The sequence below is a fragment of the Coregonus clupeaformis genome, unplaced genomic scaffold, assembly GCF_020615455.1.
Source record: "Coregonus clupeaformis isolate EN_2021a unplaced genomic scaffold, ASM2061545v1 scaf0070, whole genome shotgun sequence".
Taxonomy (NCBI): domain Eukaryota; kingdom Metazoa; phylum Chordata; class Actinopteri; order Salmoniformes; family Salmonidae; genus Coregonus; species Coregonus clupeaformis.
Window position 1 is genome coordinate 868,334 of NW_025533525.1, and position 16,110 is coordinate 884,443.

Genomic DNA, 16,110 nt, shown 5'->3' on the forward strand with positions numbered 1-16,110 from the left:
CGTCTAGCACTTCTCTGAAAAGGGTGTTTAAGCCACATGGGGCCTGTCAATGTACTGTAGGCCCATCTTTAAAAAACACACACACTTTTCCTTAAGATACCAGCTGCCAAATTCACACTGGGATTGTGATGGAATGGTTGAGAAGCTAAATAAAATATTATGCTAATTTGAGCCTGTTCTAAATTCTCTTTCGAGTGTGTTGAAGACAAAATGTCTATTTACTACCTGGTTGCATCAATTTACAAATTACAACATGGCTCAAGTAAAGTGATACAACGTTCATCATTGCAGATGATATGTAACATTAAACGTATAGTACTCTGCCCACCCAATGGGTACATCCAAAATGGCACTACATTCCCTATGGGCTCTGGTCAAAAGTAGTGGATAGGGTGCCATTCATGCTACATTTTCTCAAAGTGTTCCTTCCCTGTACCCTCTCCTGTCCTAAGCCCCAGCCGCCTCCTGTCTGTGGGTGCTACAGACAGTGAACAGATAGACAGATGGATGTGGAAGTAAACAAAGATCCTATTTGAAAGTAAAATGTGTCCCTTGGTTTGCATGAATAGTTAGGACCTCTGCACAGCTATACTGACCTCACACAACTGATCTCTGTCTCTCTCCCTCTCTCTCGCTCTCTCTCTCTCCCTCTCTCTCTCTGTCTCTCTCTAAAATATAATAATGTAACAATATAATAATAATATATGCCATTTAGGAGACGCTTTTATCCAAAGCGACTTACAGTCACGTGTGCATACTCTCACTTCCTATCTCTCTCTCTTTCTCTGTAGTCTTACTCAGAGAAGCTAGAGGAGGAAGACATTCGGTAAGACATCTTGATCTCTCTTGGCCCATTTGAAAACACATACATCATAGTACACAACCTTATTTAATATACAGTGCTAGGATAGCTTCACTGTTTAAACAAACATCAAGCCTTAGTAAGATAGAAGGGCATATCCAAAGATGGTGTGTCAGTGTTACCAGTATATGGCCTTGTGTCACGCCCTGACTCAGGGGACTCGTATATGTTGAGTCAGGGTGTGTATATTCTTTGTTATGTAGTATTTTCTATGTGGGATCTAGTATGTTTAGTTCTATGTTGGCCGGTGTGGTTCCCAATCAGAGGCAGCTGTCGCTCGTTGTCTCTGATTGGGGACCATACTTAGGCAGCCTATTGGCACTATTGAGTTGTGGGATCTTGTTCCGGGTAAGGTGCGTTGTATGTACAACCTTAGGACTTCACGTTTCGTTTGTTTGTTGTTTTGTCGTGTGTTTATTCAGTGTAAATAAACATGTACGTATATCACACTGCGCCTTGGTCTGACCCGTCATTAGACGAACGTGACAGAAGATCCCACCAAACGAGGACCAAGCAGCGTGCCCAGGCGGAGCGGATGGCCATGTCACAGGTGGCCAATTTGTGGTCATGGGAGGAGATATTTGCGGGGAAAGGACCATGGGCTAAATTAGGTGCCCAGGCAGGAGAGGAGCAACGGCAGCACGGAGGAGGCCGGTCGAGGAGGAAGCCCGAGAAGCAGCCCCAATAACATTTTGGGGGGGGGGCACACGGGGTGGTTGGCGGAGCCTAGGGTTAGAGCAGAGCCAACTCCCCGTACTCACGCGAAGAGGCGTATGACTGGGCAAGCTCCGTGTTATGCGGAGCTACGTACTGTGTCGCCAGTGCGCCGGCATAGTCCTGTACGTCCTGTGCTTGCACCACGCACGTGCCGTGCGAAGATGGGCATCCAGCCAGGACGGGGTGTGCCGGCTCAACGCTCCTGGTCTCCAGTACGCCTCCTCGGTCCCGCATATCCTGCGCCAGTTCTACGAACTGTATCGCCAGTGCGCGTACACAGCCCAGTGCGTCCTGTGCCAGCACCCCGCACGTGTAGTGCAAAAGTGGGCAGCCAGCCAGGACGTGTTGTGCCAGCTCTCCGCTCTAGACCTCCAGTCCATCTCCTCAGTCCGGCCTGGCCTGTTCCTGCTCCTCGCACCAAGCCAGTGGTGCACGTCGCCAGCCTGGCCCGGCCTGTTCCTGCTCCTCGCACCAAGCCAGTGGTGCGCGTCGCCAGCCCGGCCCGGCCTGTTCCTGTCCTCGCACCAAGCCAGTGGTGCGCGTCGCCAGCCCGGCCCGGCCTGTTCCTGCTCCTCGCACCAAGCCAGTGGTGCGCGTCGCCAGCCCGGCCCGGCCTGTTCCTGCTCCTCGCACCAAGCCAGTGGTGCGCATCGCCAGTCCGGCCCATTCCTGCCCCTCGCACCAAGCCAGTGGTGCGCGTTCCTAGTCAGGTCCGGCCCGTGCCTGCTCCTCGCACCAGACCAGTGGTGCGTTTGTCCTGTCCGGCACGGCCCGTGCCCGTTCCACCGGTGCCTGGTCCGGCACCGGTCAGCTGCTCCACTCCGGAGCCAGAGCAGTCCGCTCCACCGGTGCCTGATCCAGCTCCGGTCAGCTGCGCCACTCCGGAGCCAGAGCAGTCCGCTCCACCGGGATCTAGTCCAGCTCCGGTCAGCGGCTCCACTCCGGAGCAAGAGCAGTCCGCTCCACCGGTGCCTAATCCAGCTCCGGTCAGCGGCTCCACTCCGGAGCCAGAGCAGTCCGCTCCACCGGTGCCTAGTCCAGCTCCGGTCAGCGGCTCCAGTCCAGACCATGACATCAGCCCCTCTCCAGGTTCGGGGTCTCCCACACCAGGGTCCAGACAGGGCCTGGTGTATCGTGGGAGGAAGGAGAGGGGAAGCAGCGCGCCGAGGTCCAGACCAGACCAGGGGCGCAACAGGGAGGCGGAGAGTGAGAGGTCGTCACGCCCCGAGCCGGATCCGCCTCCGAGGCGGAATGCCCACCCGGCCCTTACCCTGTTATGTTTATGTTGTGCGGTCGGAGTCCGCACCTTTGGGGGGGGGGGGTACTGTCACGCCCTGACTCAGGGGACTCGTATATGTTGAGTCAGGGTGTGTATATTCTTTGTTATGTAGTATTTTCTATGTGGGATCTAGTATGTTTAGTTCTATGTTGGCCGGTGTGGTTCCCAATCAGAGGCAGCTGTCGCTCGTTGTCTCTGATTGGGGACAATACTTAGGCAGCCTATTGGCACTATTGAGTTGTGGGATCTTGTTCCGGGTAAGGTTCGTTGTATGTACAACCTTAGGACTTCACGTTTCGTTTGTTTGTTGTTTTGTCGTGTGTTTATTCAGTGTAAATAAACATGTACGTATATCACGCTGCGCCTTGGTCTGACCCGTCATTAGACGAACGTGACACCTTGACTTGGTGCTTTCCTTTTTGAATATATTCCCTGGTTCTCTACAGCTATTCATGGCTAATCATTTACATGCCTGGATAAAGTAATGTTTGTTTCATTTGAAGACCAATATCCCTACATCAATACAGAGAGGCTACGTCACAAATGGCACCCTATTCCCTATATAGTGCACTAAAGTAGTGCCCTAAATAGGGACTAGGGTGCTATTTGGAACGCTCCCAGAGCCTCTGTGCTACTGCCAGGGCCATGCCCCAACCTGAAGTCTGGCCTAAAGGCCTGTGATCCACATCAGGGTCATGTTCAGCTGTCACAAAACAGGAGAAAACGTTTTCAACATGACTTAGCTATTCAAGGCAAGCAGATATTCATTAGGTTGTGAAGTAGTTACTGTATATTAAGCTAAACATTATAGTGGGGAATGAATGCACAAATGAAAATGCAAATGAACCCTAACCCCTAACACAACACCTCTGTATCAACCTCCGCTGCACTTCACACCATATATCCTCAACTGTCTCTGATGATCAAGAGAGTGCCAACTGTAATACAACATACACTACACAATATACAATATTTACATATCTACAATAAGGGATATGCGTGAATGTGCCACCTTTGGAAGAACAAACCCTCTTGGGGACAATAAAGCTCCAAATAAACAATGAAGTGTATCATATGGTGTTGTATGGTGAATCCCTAGGCCTCTGTATCGAGATCCACCATTTTAGAAACTCCACTCTGTTGTAGATTAACAACAGTTGGGATCTCCTGCCCTGTAACCTGTTGGACATGATTTGGAAAGGCACACACCTGTCTATATAAAAACCAAGCCATGAGGTCTAAGTAATTGTCCGTAGAGCTCCGAGACAATATTGTGTCGAGGCACAGAATTGGGAAGGGTACCAAAAAAGTTCTGCAGCATTGAAGGTCCCTAAGAACACAGTGGCCTCCATCATTCTTTTAAATGGAAGAAGTTTGGAACCACCAAGACTCTTCCTAGAGCTGGCCGCCCGGCCAAACTGAGCAATCCGGGGAGAAGGGCCTTGGTCAGGGAGGTGACCAAGAACCCAATGGTCACTCTGACAGAGCTCCAGATTTCCTCTGTGGAGATGGGAGAACCTTCCAGAAAGACAATGATCTCTGCAGCACTCCATCAATCAGGCCTTTATGGTAGAGTGGCCAGACGGAAGCCACTCCTCAGTAAAAGGAACATGACAGCCCGCTTGGAGTTTCCTAAAAGGCACCTAAAGGACTCTCAGATTCTCTGGTCTGATGAAATCAAGACTGAACTCTTTGGCCTGAATGCCAAGCGTCACATCTGGAGGAAACATGGCACCATCCCTACAATGAAGCATGGTGGTGGCAGCATCATGCTGTGGGGATGTTTTTCAGCGGCAGGGACTCGGAGACTAGTTAGGATCGAGGGAAAGATGAATGGAGCAAAGTACAAAGAGATCGTTGATGAAAACCTGCTCCAGAGTGCTCAGGACCTCAGACTGGGGTGAAGGTTCACCTTCCAATGAGAGTTAAGGTGATATCACCTTGTCCCCTTAATTATGAATCCAAGTGTTTGACATGGGGGAGGGAAGCAGTAACTTTATGATCAAACTTTTTCAATGTAGAGGCAACAGTCATTTTTCATACTTTGATCTGGTTTCCTTAAAATATCATCCAATTTCATGAAAAACATGATTTTGATTGTTCATGACCTTTAACACTGGAGAATTTTCTGTGTATGTAACGACAATGTTGCTATTTTTATAATCACAAATTTACAACACTTGTATAGTACTTGATGTCAAGTGTTACTGTATTATGTCTCACTCATTTTGAAAATATACGTGTTAGTCATTTTGAAGCTGGTCTACTCTAATGTTGAGGTGATTCCATGTCCCTCATGTATTTCATACTAGCTATAGGCTATATTAAGATTCATATCTAAGAGCCCTTCAAACCATGTGCTTTTGATTTATATATATTTAGACTAATTCAACAAACTGCTGTAGTTTTTGGTTCTTCATCAAATATTTGGCAGCCATCAAACAAATATTTATTTGTTTTCAAATAACTTGCATATATTCAAATACCTTTAGCAATGTCACGATCGACATACACAGTGGACCAATGCGCAGCGTGATTTGCGAACATACTTATTTATTAGAGTACCACACGAACAAAACGATACGTGACGTCCTTGGTAACAGACACTAACCATACACGGAACAAGATCCCACAACACACTGTGGAAAACAGGCTGCCTAAGTATGGTTCCCAATCAGAGACAACAAGCAACAGCTGATACTCGTTGCCTCTGATTGAGAACCACCCCGGCCAACACAGAAACACATGAGCTAGATAATCAGCCTAGAACCCAAAACACATAGAAACAACACACCCTGGCTCAACATAACGGAGTCCCAGAGCCAGGGCGTGACAAGCGATTATTTGGTATTTTGAGTCATATTCCAAATCCTTTTAAATATTATTTGTTTTTCTGAGACCTGTATTTAAATATCCAAGAAAATAATTTCATTTTAGTTGAAACTCTATATAAACTATACTCGACTTCTTTGAGTATTTTCAAAGTAGGTATTTTCAAATAAATTACAAAATACAACTATTTTCTGGTCTGAAGGTCTGAAACACACACAGAACTGGACTCTGACAAAAAAATATTCACATCAAGATATTTTCTCTAAGATTATAGTGATTGTTGTTAGGCAGAGTACCTAATATTATATTCCAATATTTCCAATATGACCTAAATGTGTTACAATGGGACATGATCAGTGGTTAACTGTATTGCTCAAAAGCTCTATTGTACTCAGACAGACCCAGGTGTTCTTAAATATCTATTTGAATTAATTTTGCATATGCAATGTTGTTCAGCAATGTGGTGTCCATTACCAAGTAAAAATGCTCACATAAATATCCTTTATGTTTATAATTTTGGATTATTTGTTTTTTACTCAGTGAATTTTTCTATTGCATCTCTCTGTCTATATGCTCATCTCAGCAGAAAATAGTAATCAAATAAAGCAGGTACAGAGCTTTCTGGTCTTTTTATTTTTTATTTTTTTTCTGGTCTTCTCTACTGCATAACACACAGATATCATTGCATGAAGTCACCAAAGTAACTGAAGGCTATTACTGGAATCTATTTGCGTGTGACACACTAATTCAAATATGTGTTCCAGGAAGACTGGATGTGTTTCTATGAGGGGGAAAACAGAACAGTTCATGACATCATCATGGTGAACATACTGAATGGTATACTGTACCAAATACTGCACTATACTAAGCATTTACTGTATACTGTACAAATAATAAAAAGCAACCATTGTGTTCATTTCAATGTTTTTGAGTCCAAATAAATAAACTATTTGTTCAGTGCAACAAAGTTTGTGCAAAGTTAGGATGCCAGAAATGTATACCGTAGAGAAAATGTATGTGAAAACTTTAGAGGTAACTTGTTTGTTTGTATTTTTGGCTAACCAGAGAGGACAGAAAGCTGATACAGCCCTGTCACACTGTTGATATCCCGCTCTGGTTGAGTCTCTGTTGTCCAACCAGCCTGGAGAGCAGACAGCCAGCCCTGACACACTCTACACTACACTGCCAGTAAGTCCTCATGATATCCTGATACACGTTTCCTCCAACCCACAGGTCAATACTTCTCACAACACCTATAGAAAAGTTATCATTCACACCAACATATCCAGAGTATCAAATAGCCGTACAAAAGACCATTAGAAATATAAACATTACATTCACTGTATTAGGCCTATTACTCTTTTAGAGATGCGTTGGGGCGAGGGGTGCTGGTGAAGGGGGGGTGCATGTGTCCAACTCTTAAAACACAATTGTGAATCTCAATGACAGTACTATAGAATGGCTATCTGCTGTTTGCATACAACCCAGGACATTTTATTGTACTGTAATAAATTCATTATGTGTTATATTGCACTGGTCGGCCTTGTGTTTTGAATATATATATATAGTTAGGCAGAGCATAGTTTAGGATGCACTGTTTCTACACAGATCAGACCTCATCATACTCAATTCATACCAGACCCAGTTATTCTCTACAAAAGCTACAGCAGGTAAGACAGACTTTTGATACATTTACATGTTCATCAAACTTTACCATGTTTTTGTGTAGTAACTAATCACATGCATTTTAATAAAAAGTTACAGTAAGCTATGTGTCACTTTTAAAGTGGTTTCATCACATTGTCATACTGAACATATATATTTTTAAATACCATTCTTGTTGAAGCTAATAAGGAAATTAAATGTTTAGTGTCACGGATCCCCCCGGTACTGCTGCTCATTCCATTCACCAGCTCCGGAGGTCTACGTCACCGGCCTTCTAGGCGTCACTGACCTGGATCATTACCACCAACCCCGGACTGTATTGTCTCATTACGCACACCTGGTTCCCATCCCCCCTGATTAGTATGTGTATATATGTGCCCTCTGTTCCCCATTGTCCTTGTCGATTATTGTCCCATGTCCGTTGGTCTCATGAGTACCGTGTATTGTGCTCTTGTTATTACGGGTCTCGTTCCGGGTTTACACCTCGCTCTTTTGTTACAGCCCTGTGTTATATTTATATACGTGTTTGTTTTGGGCTTCGTCCCCGTCGTTTTTCATAACGTACCTTGTGTTGTGTGGAGAAATACAAACCCCTAATACGTATTCCTGCGCCTGTCTTCTAATCATTATACAATGTGACAGTTAGTCTATTCATCTCTAAATATGTATTTTAAATTAATTAATGTTTGTGTTATTATCAGAAAATAATATCAGACGTTGTTTACAGTACTGACCCTTTTTTTAATGCTCAATCATACAGCTCAAGTCTTGTAATGATGCAGGCACTGTAGTACTAGTGTCACGATTCAGACAGACGACCAGAGGACCACAATTGCGTCACACCAGAAAGTTTATTAAACTTAAGGGAAAAGGGAAGTAGGGAGTGAATGAAGGCTCCAGGGGTAACAGGGATCCCGTCCAATGCGCTGGGTCTGTGCCCCCCCCAGTGGCAGCGATGCGTCCTATGAAGCCGGTGGTGGGTGGTCCAGAAGTCCTGGGGGGAGACACAGACACAACAGGGCGGAATGAAACCAGGCAGCAGTACAGTACAAGGGAAATCCAAAATACGTAGTAGCAAGGCAGAAGGCTGGTCAGAGTTACCGGGATTGAAGAGTAGTCAGGAGTCGTAATGGCAGAAGCAGGTCTGGATCTCCTGAGGCAGAAGAGTATCCAAAAAACAGGCAGGTCCGGGGTCACAAAACCAGGGTGAGCCAGAAGCGCGAGCAAACAGGTTCCGGGTGTGAGCTTTGCAGACGATCTGACACCGGAGAGCTGAAAGACAGGGCCTTAAATACTGGGAGAGGTTAGTGGGTAATGCAGCGCAGCTGGCAGAGTAATTAGAGCCGAGCAGAGCAGGGACAGGTGGAGCTAGTTAGGCTGAGTAGAGAGAGGGAGGTGAGCAGAGTGGAAGATAGTGGAAACAAATTAAGGTGGTAACCCGGTGGAGTGAGAGGGCTCATGACAGAACCCCCCCAAGGGACGGCCCCAGAAGTCCCAAGAGCAACACCACGCCGGGCGGGAGGAGGGGAGCCGGAGGAGGGCTAGAACTCCTCCGAACGGTCCGAGTGAACGTCCTCATCCTCGGAGGAAGCCGGAGGGCCGTGGTCGGGGAGATGGGACAGGTCCCGAGACAGGATCAGGCACAGGACAGGAAGCCGAGCGGGCCGGACGGTTAGGGACCCCTCTGGGGCGGCCCCTACGGATTGCAGGTTGATCAGGATGCCGTTGGTGGAAAGCGGTGATGAGAGTCCTATCCACAATCCGACTAGCTGGCACCCAGGTCCTTTCCTCAGGTCCATAGCCCTCCCAGTCAATGAGGTACTGGAGACCCCTACCCCTCCGTCTGGACCGAAGCAGGCGGCGGACGGTGTAAACCAGACCACCATCGACGAGCCGTGGAGGAGGAGGACCAGGCGCAGCAGGGACCAGCGGACTCTCATGGATGGGCTTAATCTTAGACACATGGAAAGTGGGGTGCACCCTCAGGGGAATTAGGCAGTTGGAGCCGGACAGCAGTTGGGCTAATCACTCTTATGATAGGGAATGGGCCAATGAACCGAGGTGCCAGCTTCTGCGACTCCACCCTGAGTGGCAGGTTCTTCGATGACAACCACACCCTTTGACCAACATGGTAGGTGGGAGCAGGAATTCTCCGACGGTTGGCCCCGGTAGTGTAGCTGGCAACGGACCTGAGGAGTGTGGCTCGGGCTTGTGACCAGGTGCGGCGACATCGACGGGCAAAAGCAAGTGCAGATGGGCAAGTAACCTCCTCCTCCTGGCTGGCAAATAGAGGAGGCTGGTATCCATAAACACATTGGAAAGGGGACATACCGATGGCAGAGCAGGTCAGAGAATTGTGTGCGTACTCCACCCATGTCAATTGCTGCGACCAGGAGTGGGGGTTGCGTGAAGTCATGCATCGCAGCGCCTTCTCGAGCTCCTGATTAGCCCGCTCTGACTGCCCATTGGATTGGGGATGGAATCCGGAAGTCAGACTGACTGTGGCTCCCAGCAGGTGACAGAACTCCTTCCAAAAAGCGGAGGAGAATTGTGGACCACGGTCAGAAACAACATCCCTTGGCAGTCCGTGGATCCGGAAGACGTGTTCCAGGACCACCTGGGCGGTCTCCTTGGCGGTTGGGAGCTTGGGGAGGGGAATGAAGTGTGCCATCTTGCTGAAACGGTCAACGATGGTGAGAATGACGGTCATGCCACTTGAAGGGGGCAGCCCCGTGACAAAGTCAAGGGCGATGTGAGACCAGGGACGTCTGGGCACAGGCAGGGGCTGCAGCAATCCGGCTGGGGGCTGGCAGGACGACTTGTGTTGGTTGCAGATGGGGCAGGCTTGGACGAATTCCCGTACATCCTTCCTCAGAGAGGGCCACCAGAACCTCTGGGCGAGCAGGTTGTAAGTGCGGGTGGAGCCAGGGTGACAAGCTAGGCGGGAGTCATGTCCCCACTGAATGACCTGGGACCTCAGGTCTTCGGGGACAAAAAGGCGGTCAGCTGGGCAAGTGCTGGGACCTGGCTGGTTACGGAGAGCCTCCAGCACCTGTTCCTCAACAGCCCAGGTCAGAGCTGCAACGATGCAGGGACTTGGCAGAATCGACACAGGGTCCTTGGAGGGGGTGTCATCCTTCTGGAATTGACGGGAGAGGGCGTCTGGCTTGGTGTTGCGTGATCCAGGCCGGTATGACAGAGTGAAATTAAACCTGGTGAAGAACAGGGCCCAGCGGGACTGCCTGGAGTTCAACCGTTTGGCCGTGCGGATGTACTCCAAGTTCTTATGATCGGTCCAAACGAGAAATGGAATGGTGGACCCCTCCAGCCAGTGACGCCACTCCTCCAAGGCAAGCTTCACAGCCAGCAGCTCACGGTTCCCTATGTCGTAATTGCACTCAGAGGGGGACAACCGACGTGAGAAAAAGGCACAGGGATGGAGCTTCCTATCCTCCGCAGCCCACTGAGAAATCACAGCACCAACTCCCACATCCGAGGCGTCCACCTCCACAATGAATTGCCGGTCCACATCAGGCATCTGGAGGATGGGAGCGGAGGTGAACCTCACCTTGAGGGTACTGAAGGCTTTGTCGGCTGCTGGGGTCCAGGTGAAGGGTTGCTTGGTGCTGGTTAGAGCAGTGAGAGGGGCAGCAACGGTACTGTAGTTCCGGATAAACTTCCTATAGAAGTTAGCAAACCCCAGAAACTGTTGCAGCTTCTTTCTGTTCTCCGGAACTGGCCATGAAGTGACTGCTGATACTTTGGCAGGATCCATTTGGATACTTCCTTCTGCCACTATGTACCCCAGGAAGGCCACTGTCTTGACGTGAAACTCACATTTCTCTGCCTTGGCGTAGAGGGAATTCTCCAGAAGACGATGAAGGACTTGCTGGACATGGCGGGTGTGTTCAGACAGGTTTCTGGAGTAAATTAAGATGTCATCCAGGTAAACGAAGACAAACTTGTTTAACATGTCCCGCAGTACATCATTCACTAGAGCCTGGAACACAGCAGGAGCATTGGTGAGGCCAAAAGGCATAACCAGATACTCGTAGTGGCCTGTTGGTGTATTGAATGCGGTTTTCCATTCATCTCCCTCCCGGATCCGCACTAGGTGGTAAGCGTTTCTGAGATCCAACTTGGTAAAAACAGTGGCTCCCTGGAGCAACTCAAAAGCAGAGGTGAGCAGAGGCAGAGGGTAACGGTTTTTCACTGTGATGTCGTTGAGTCCCCTGTAGTCGATGCAGGGGCGAAGAGATCCGTCCTTCTTCCCCACAAAGAAGAAGCCAGCACCAGCAGGAGATGAAGATGAACGGATTAATCCTGCGGACAGAGAGCCATTGATGTAGTCCTCCATGGACTTTCTTTCAGGAGCAGACAACGAATAAAGACGACCCCTTGGAGGAGCTGTTCCAGGGAGGAGGTCGATGGCACAGTCGTACGGTCGGTGAGGGGGGCAGAGATGTGGCTCTTGCTTTGTTAAACACCTCTCTGAGACCATGGTAGCATTCTGGGACATTGGAGAGGTCAGGAGCGGAGTTAGTAGGTACTGGCCGAGGGGGTAGTGCGGCAGCAAGCAGGCAGGTTCGGTGGCAGTCCTCTCCCACTCCCTGATCACCCCGGTCACCCAGTCGAGCTGAGGGTTGTGCCGGGCGGAGCCATGGGTAACCCAGGATGAGGGGTTGGCCTGGAGAGGGGAGCAGGTGAAACTGGATAGTTTCTTGATGGTTTCCGGACAGACCCATCGAGACCGGGGCCGTGACATGAGTGACCGATCCGAGTAAGTGTCCGTCCAGTGCCCGGGCAGGAATAGGAGGTGTCAAACGGAGGTTCTCCAGTCCCAGTTGGCGTGCCAGCTTGATGTCCATTATGTTGGCTTCGGGCGCCAGAATCCACCAGAGCAGCCAGGGTGTGAGTTGAGTCAGAGAGGCGGAGGTGAACTTGCAGCAGGGGTTTGCGGTCGGAGGACTGGATGGTCATTGAACTCAACCGGACTCCCCTACGCCCGGTGAGCTTCGGCCCTTTAAAGGGCAGGTTACCACACGATGTCCATCACCTCCACAATAGAGGCAGAGGTTTGAGGTGAAGCGGCGCTGGCGCTCTGCAGGAGTGAGGGAGGCTCGCCCAATCTCCATAGGCTCAGACTGATCAAGCTGACCTGGGTGAGTGGCAGTAGATGACAGGAGCCCAGTCGGATCTCTCCGAATGCCGGTAGTAGGTGGACCTTGGCGCCCCCTCTCACGACGACGGGTCTGTATCCTTCTGTCGATCCTGACAGTCAGTGCGATGGCTTCATCAAGAGTGGAAGGCAGTTCATGGGAGACCAACTCGTCCTTGATATAGTCAGCCAAACTATGGAAGAACGCGTCCACCAACGATGGTGTGTTCCAAGAACTTCGTCTAGCCAGGGTTCGGAAGTCGATGGAATGGTCTGCGACTGTACGTCTGCCTTGTCGAATACTGAACAGTTCACGAGACGCCTCTGCGGTGGGTGAATCCAGGTCAAACACCTTCAGCATCTCCTCAGCAAACAGGTCGAAGGTTGCACATGCGGGGGGTTTGACGTTCGAACTCTGCTGTTCCCCAGAGTCGAGCTCGGCCCGTCAGGTGAGTGATGGCATACCCAACTTTAGCCCCCTCCGTGGCGAAGGTCCTTGGCTGCAAGGAGAACTGAAGTCGGCAGCTAGTCAGGAATGGCCGGACCTGGGTTGAATCGCCGTTGAACCGCTCGGGGTTTCCAATCTTGGGTTCCCGAGCAGCGGCTGCAATGACCGGGGCAGGTAACTCGGGGGGCTGGGCTGGTGGGCAGACTGGCTGGGGTAAGGTTGGTGAGGAGTTGAATGATCATGGCGAGTTGTTGTTGCTGCTGCTGGAACTGCTGCTCATGCTCATCGGTTTCCATGTCGGGGAAAGTGTGCGCTGAGTCCATAATGGTCAGATCGTACTGTCACGATTCAGACAGACGACCAGAGGACCACAATTGCGTCACACCAGAAAGTTTATTAAACTTAAGGGAAAAGGGAAGTAGGGAGTGAATGAAGGCTCCAGGGGTAACAGGGATCCCGTCCAATGCGCTGGGTCTGTGCCCCCCAGTGGCAGCGATGCGTCCTATGAAGCCGGTGGTGGGTGGTCCAGAAGTCCTGGGGGGAGACACAGACACAACAGGGCGGAATGAAACCAGGCAGCAGTACAGTACAAGGGAAATCCAAAATACGTAGTAGCAAGGCAGAAGGCTGGTCAGAGTTACCGGGATTGAAGAGTAGTCAGGAGTCGTAATGGCAGAAGCAGGTCTGGATCTCCTGAGGCAGAAGAGTATCCAAAAAACAGGCAGGTCCGGGGTCACAAAACCAGGGTGAGCCAGAAGCGCGAGCAAACAGGTTCCGGGTGTGAGCTTTGCAGACGATCTGACACCGGAGAGCTGAAAGACAGGGCCTTAAATACTGGGAGAGGTTAGTGGGTAATGCAGCGCAGCTGGCAGAGTAATTAGAGCCGAGCAGAGCAGGGACAGGTGGAGCTAGTTAGGCTGAGTAGAGAGAGGGAGGTGAGCAGAGTGGAAGATAGTGGAAACAAATTAAGGTGGTAACCCGGTGGAGTGAGAGGGCTCATGACAACTAGTACCTGATTCAATGAAAAACTCAAAGCCAAAGTGGGATGACTGCAAAAATCCTAAATGTGACACCTCCATATTCTCACACAGGACACCATCCCATCACTTCTCCTCTGTCTCTCCTGACCCTGCTGTCACCATGGAGATGACCTCTCTCCTATTCCTACTCTGTGCAGGTATAGAATTCACCTGACCTAATCACAATACAGTATACTGTATGCACAACATGACAAACCACACTAACTTCTCTTCCTTCATTTGTTTGTTATATGCATGTTTACATTTCACTTAATCAAATAGTTTGTCCTCACCAGGATAAATTGGACAGAAGCACAGGACTTCTGCCGGGAGAACTATTCTGATCTTGTCACTTTGTACAATCAGGAGGACTCTCAGCAGCTGACACAGTTAACAGCATCTAATAGCAGCTATAAAGCCTGGATAGGTCTCAATCGCAAAGAGCACAGTCTGAAGTGGTCCAATGGAGATTATGTTAATGACACTTCATGGTCACCACTTCCAAGTCCATACACAGAGCCAATGTGTGCAGCCATAATCACAATACAACATGGGAGAATTGTACAGAGCAGAAATACTTGATGTGTTATAAAAAAGGTAAAACATTCCATACTACAAAAAAAAAACATTAGATTTCCTAGATGTTGTTGCTCCTCAACAACATCCAGTTCATATTATTATAATTCTTCAATAATATCTAGATATAATTATTTGATATCAAACTAAGTTGAGTAGAGTAAAATGTTTGTCCATTCTGTGTGCTGGGCCTCGTGATTCCTTGCTGATTGAACAGAACATGACCTGGTATGAGGCTCAGAGGTACTGCAGGAAGAATTACACTGACCTGGACAGAAGGAGGAAGTGAAGAACAAAGGGATGAACAGCACTACTCCTTACTGGATCGGCCTGCTGTATGATGACTGGGAGTGGGCTGATGGAGGGAGATCTGCCTACAGAGACTGGGTGTACAATCCTAATGCAGGACAGATACACACTGTTCTTTACCAGCCTGAAAAAGGTATAATCACTTTGGGAAATGAAGATTATGAAGAATATACATTCTGCTCTGAAGGTAAGTTGTCAAAGAGGAACATGGTCAAACTGCTTCTTATATGTACGAAATGTTGCTACTCTATATTGATAGTAGCCTGGTCAAGAGGACTGAACACTGCACTCCCTTTTCATTTCACTTCACTTGTCAAGTCAAACACAATGCAAGCTATCATGTGATCATGCTGGTTTCAACAGGCTATAATGATATTGAACTATTACTGAAATTATGCCTCTAAAACCTGAGAGTTTAAATGGGTACTAAAACAAGTAAATGTTAAATACTGTATCTTGAATACCACATTTATGTCTTTCAGGATCAGTTCGCATCCCCATCATCAGTGAAATTATGTCTTGGGAACAGGCTCTGGACTACTGCAAGAAGAACTACCATGGACTGCTGTGTATTGAGACAGCAGAAGACCTGGAAGCAATCAAGCAGAAGTTCAATGGGACTGATTTTACTGGTCCTGTGTGGGTGGGTCTGAGACAGAGCTGTCTCTTTGGGTTCTGGATCTGGACCAATGGGCTGCCAGTGGGGTGGAGTAACTGGGAGCGAGACAGACAGCCTGAACAGCCTCCGTCCAACCATTGTGGTGTCATGGCAGCGGATGAGGAATAGAAGTGGAGTGATCAGGACTGTCTCTTCCAGCTCACCTTTCTTTGTGAAGAATAATTGATATAAGTCTCCCTTCTGTTAATTTAATTAACTGTCTTTACCATTGCTCACATTGTGATTGATATGTGGGGGGTTTTGATAATTGCTGATGAAAATAATATTGCAATTTTTTTTAAATAAATGTTTAGGTTTACAGCATGCAATATTATGTACAATATACCTTGTCATTATCAATATAACTTGTTATCAATAATCTTTGAGTAGAAATGTGTGATATTTCAGATATTTTTAATATTTAAGACCATAATCTATAGATTATATAAAATGGTGATTAAATTATGATATTCTCCACTAGAACACCACTGTAAGATTGGGTAATCATAGTTTGGAGTGATGACTCACTAATCTCTGATGTTAGGTTAATTTACATATGTGTACCTTCATTACAGGCAATAGTTAGT

General features: G+C 48.3%; 1 protein-coding gene across 1 annotated transcript; it reads left to right on the forward strand.

Moving 5' to 3' along the window:
• The first annotated feature begins 253 nt into the window (after positions 1 to 253).
• On the forward strand, positions 254 to 15,652 carry LOC123483302 (C-type mannose receptor 2-like). The gene is made up of 5 exons (XM_045213002.1): positions 254 to 262; positions 792 to 826; positions 14,277 to 14,541; positions 14,833 to 15,052; positions 15,348 to 15,652. Exons 1-5 carry the CDS (start codon positions 254 to 256, stop codon positions 15,650 to 15,652), a joined length of 834 nt encoding a protein of 277 aa, XP_045068937.1.
• Positions 15,653 to 16,110: the final 458 nt, after the last annotated feature.

Excerpts from the sequence above, each read along its gene's own strand:
- LOC123483302 (XM_045213002.1), top strand. Across the intron at positions 827-14,276 it reads CTAGAGGAGGAAGACATTCG|GATAAATTGGACAGAAGCAC; the intron begins GTAAGACATCTT and ends TGTCCTCACCAG. Across the intron at positions 14,542-14,832 it reads CAATACAACATGGGAGAATT|AAGGAGGAAGTGAAGAACAA; the intron begins GTACAGAGCAGA and ends TGACCTGGACAG.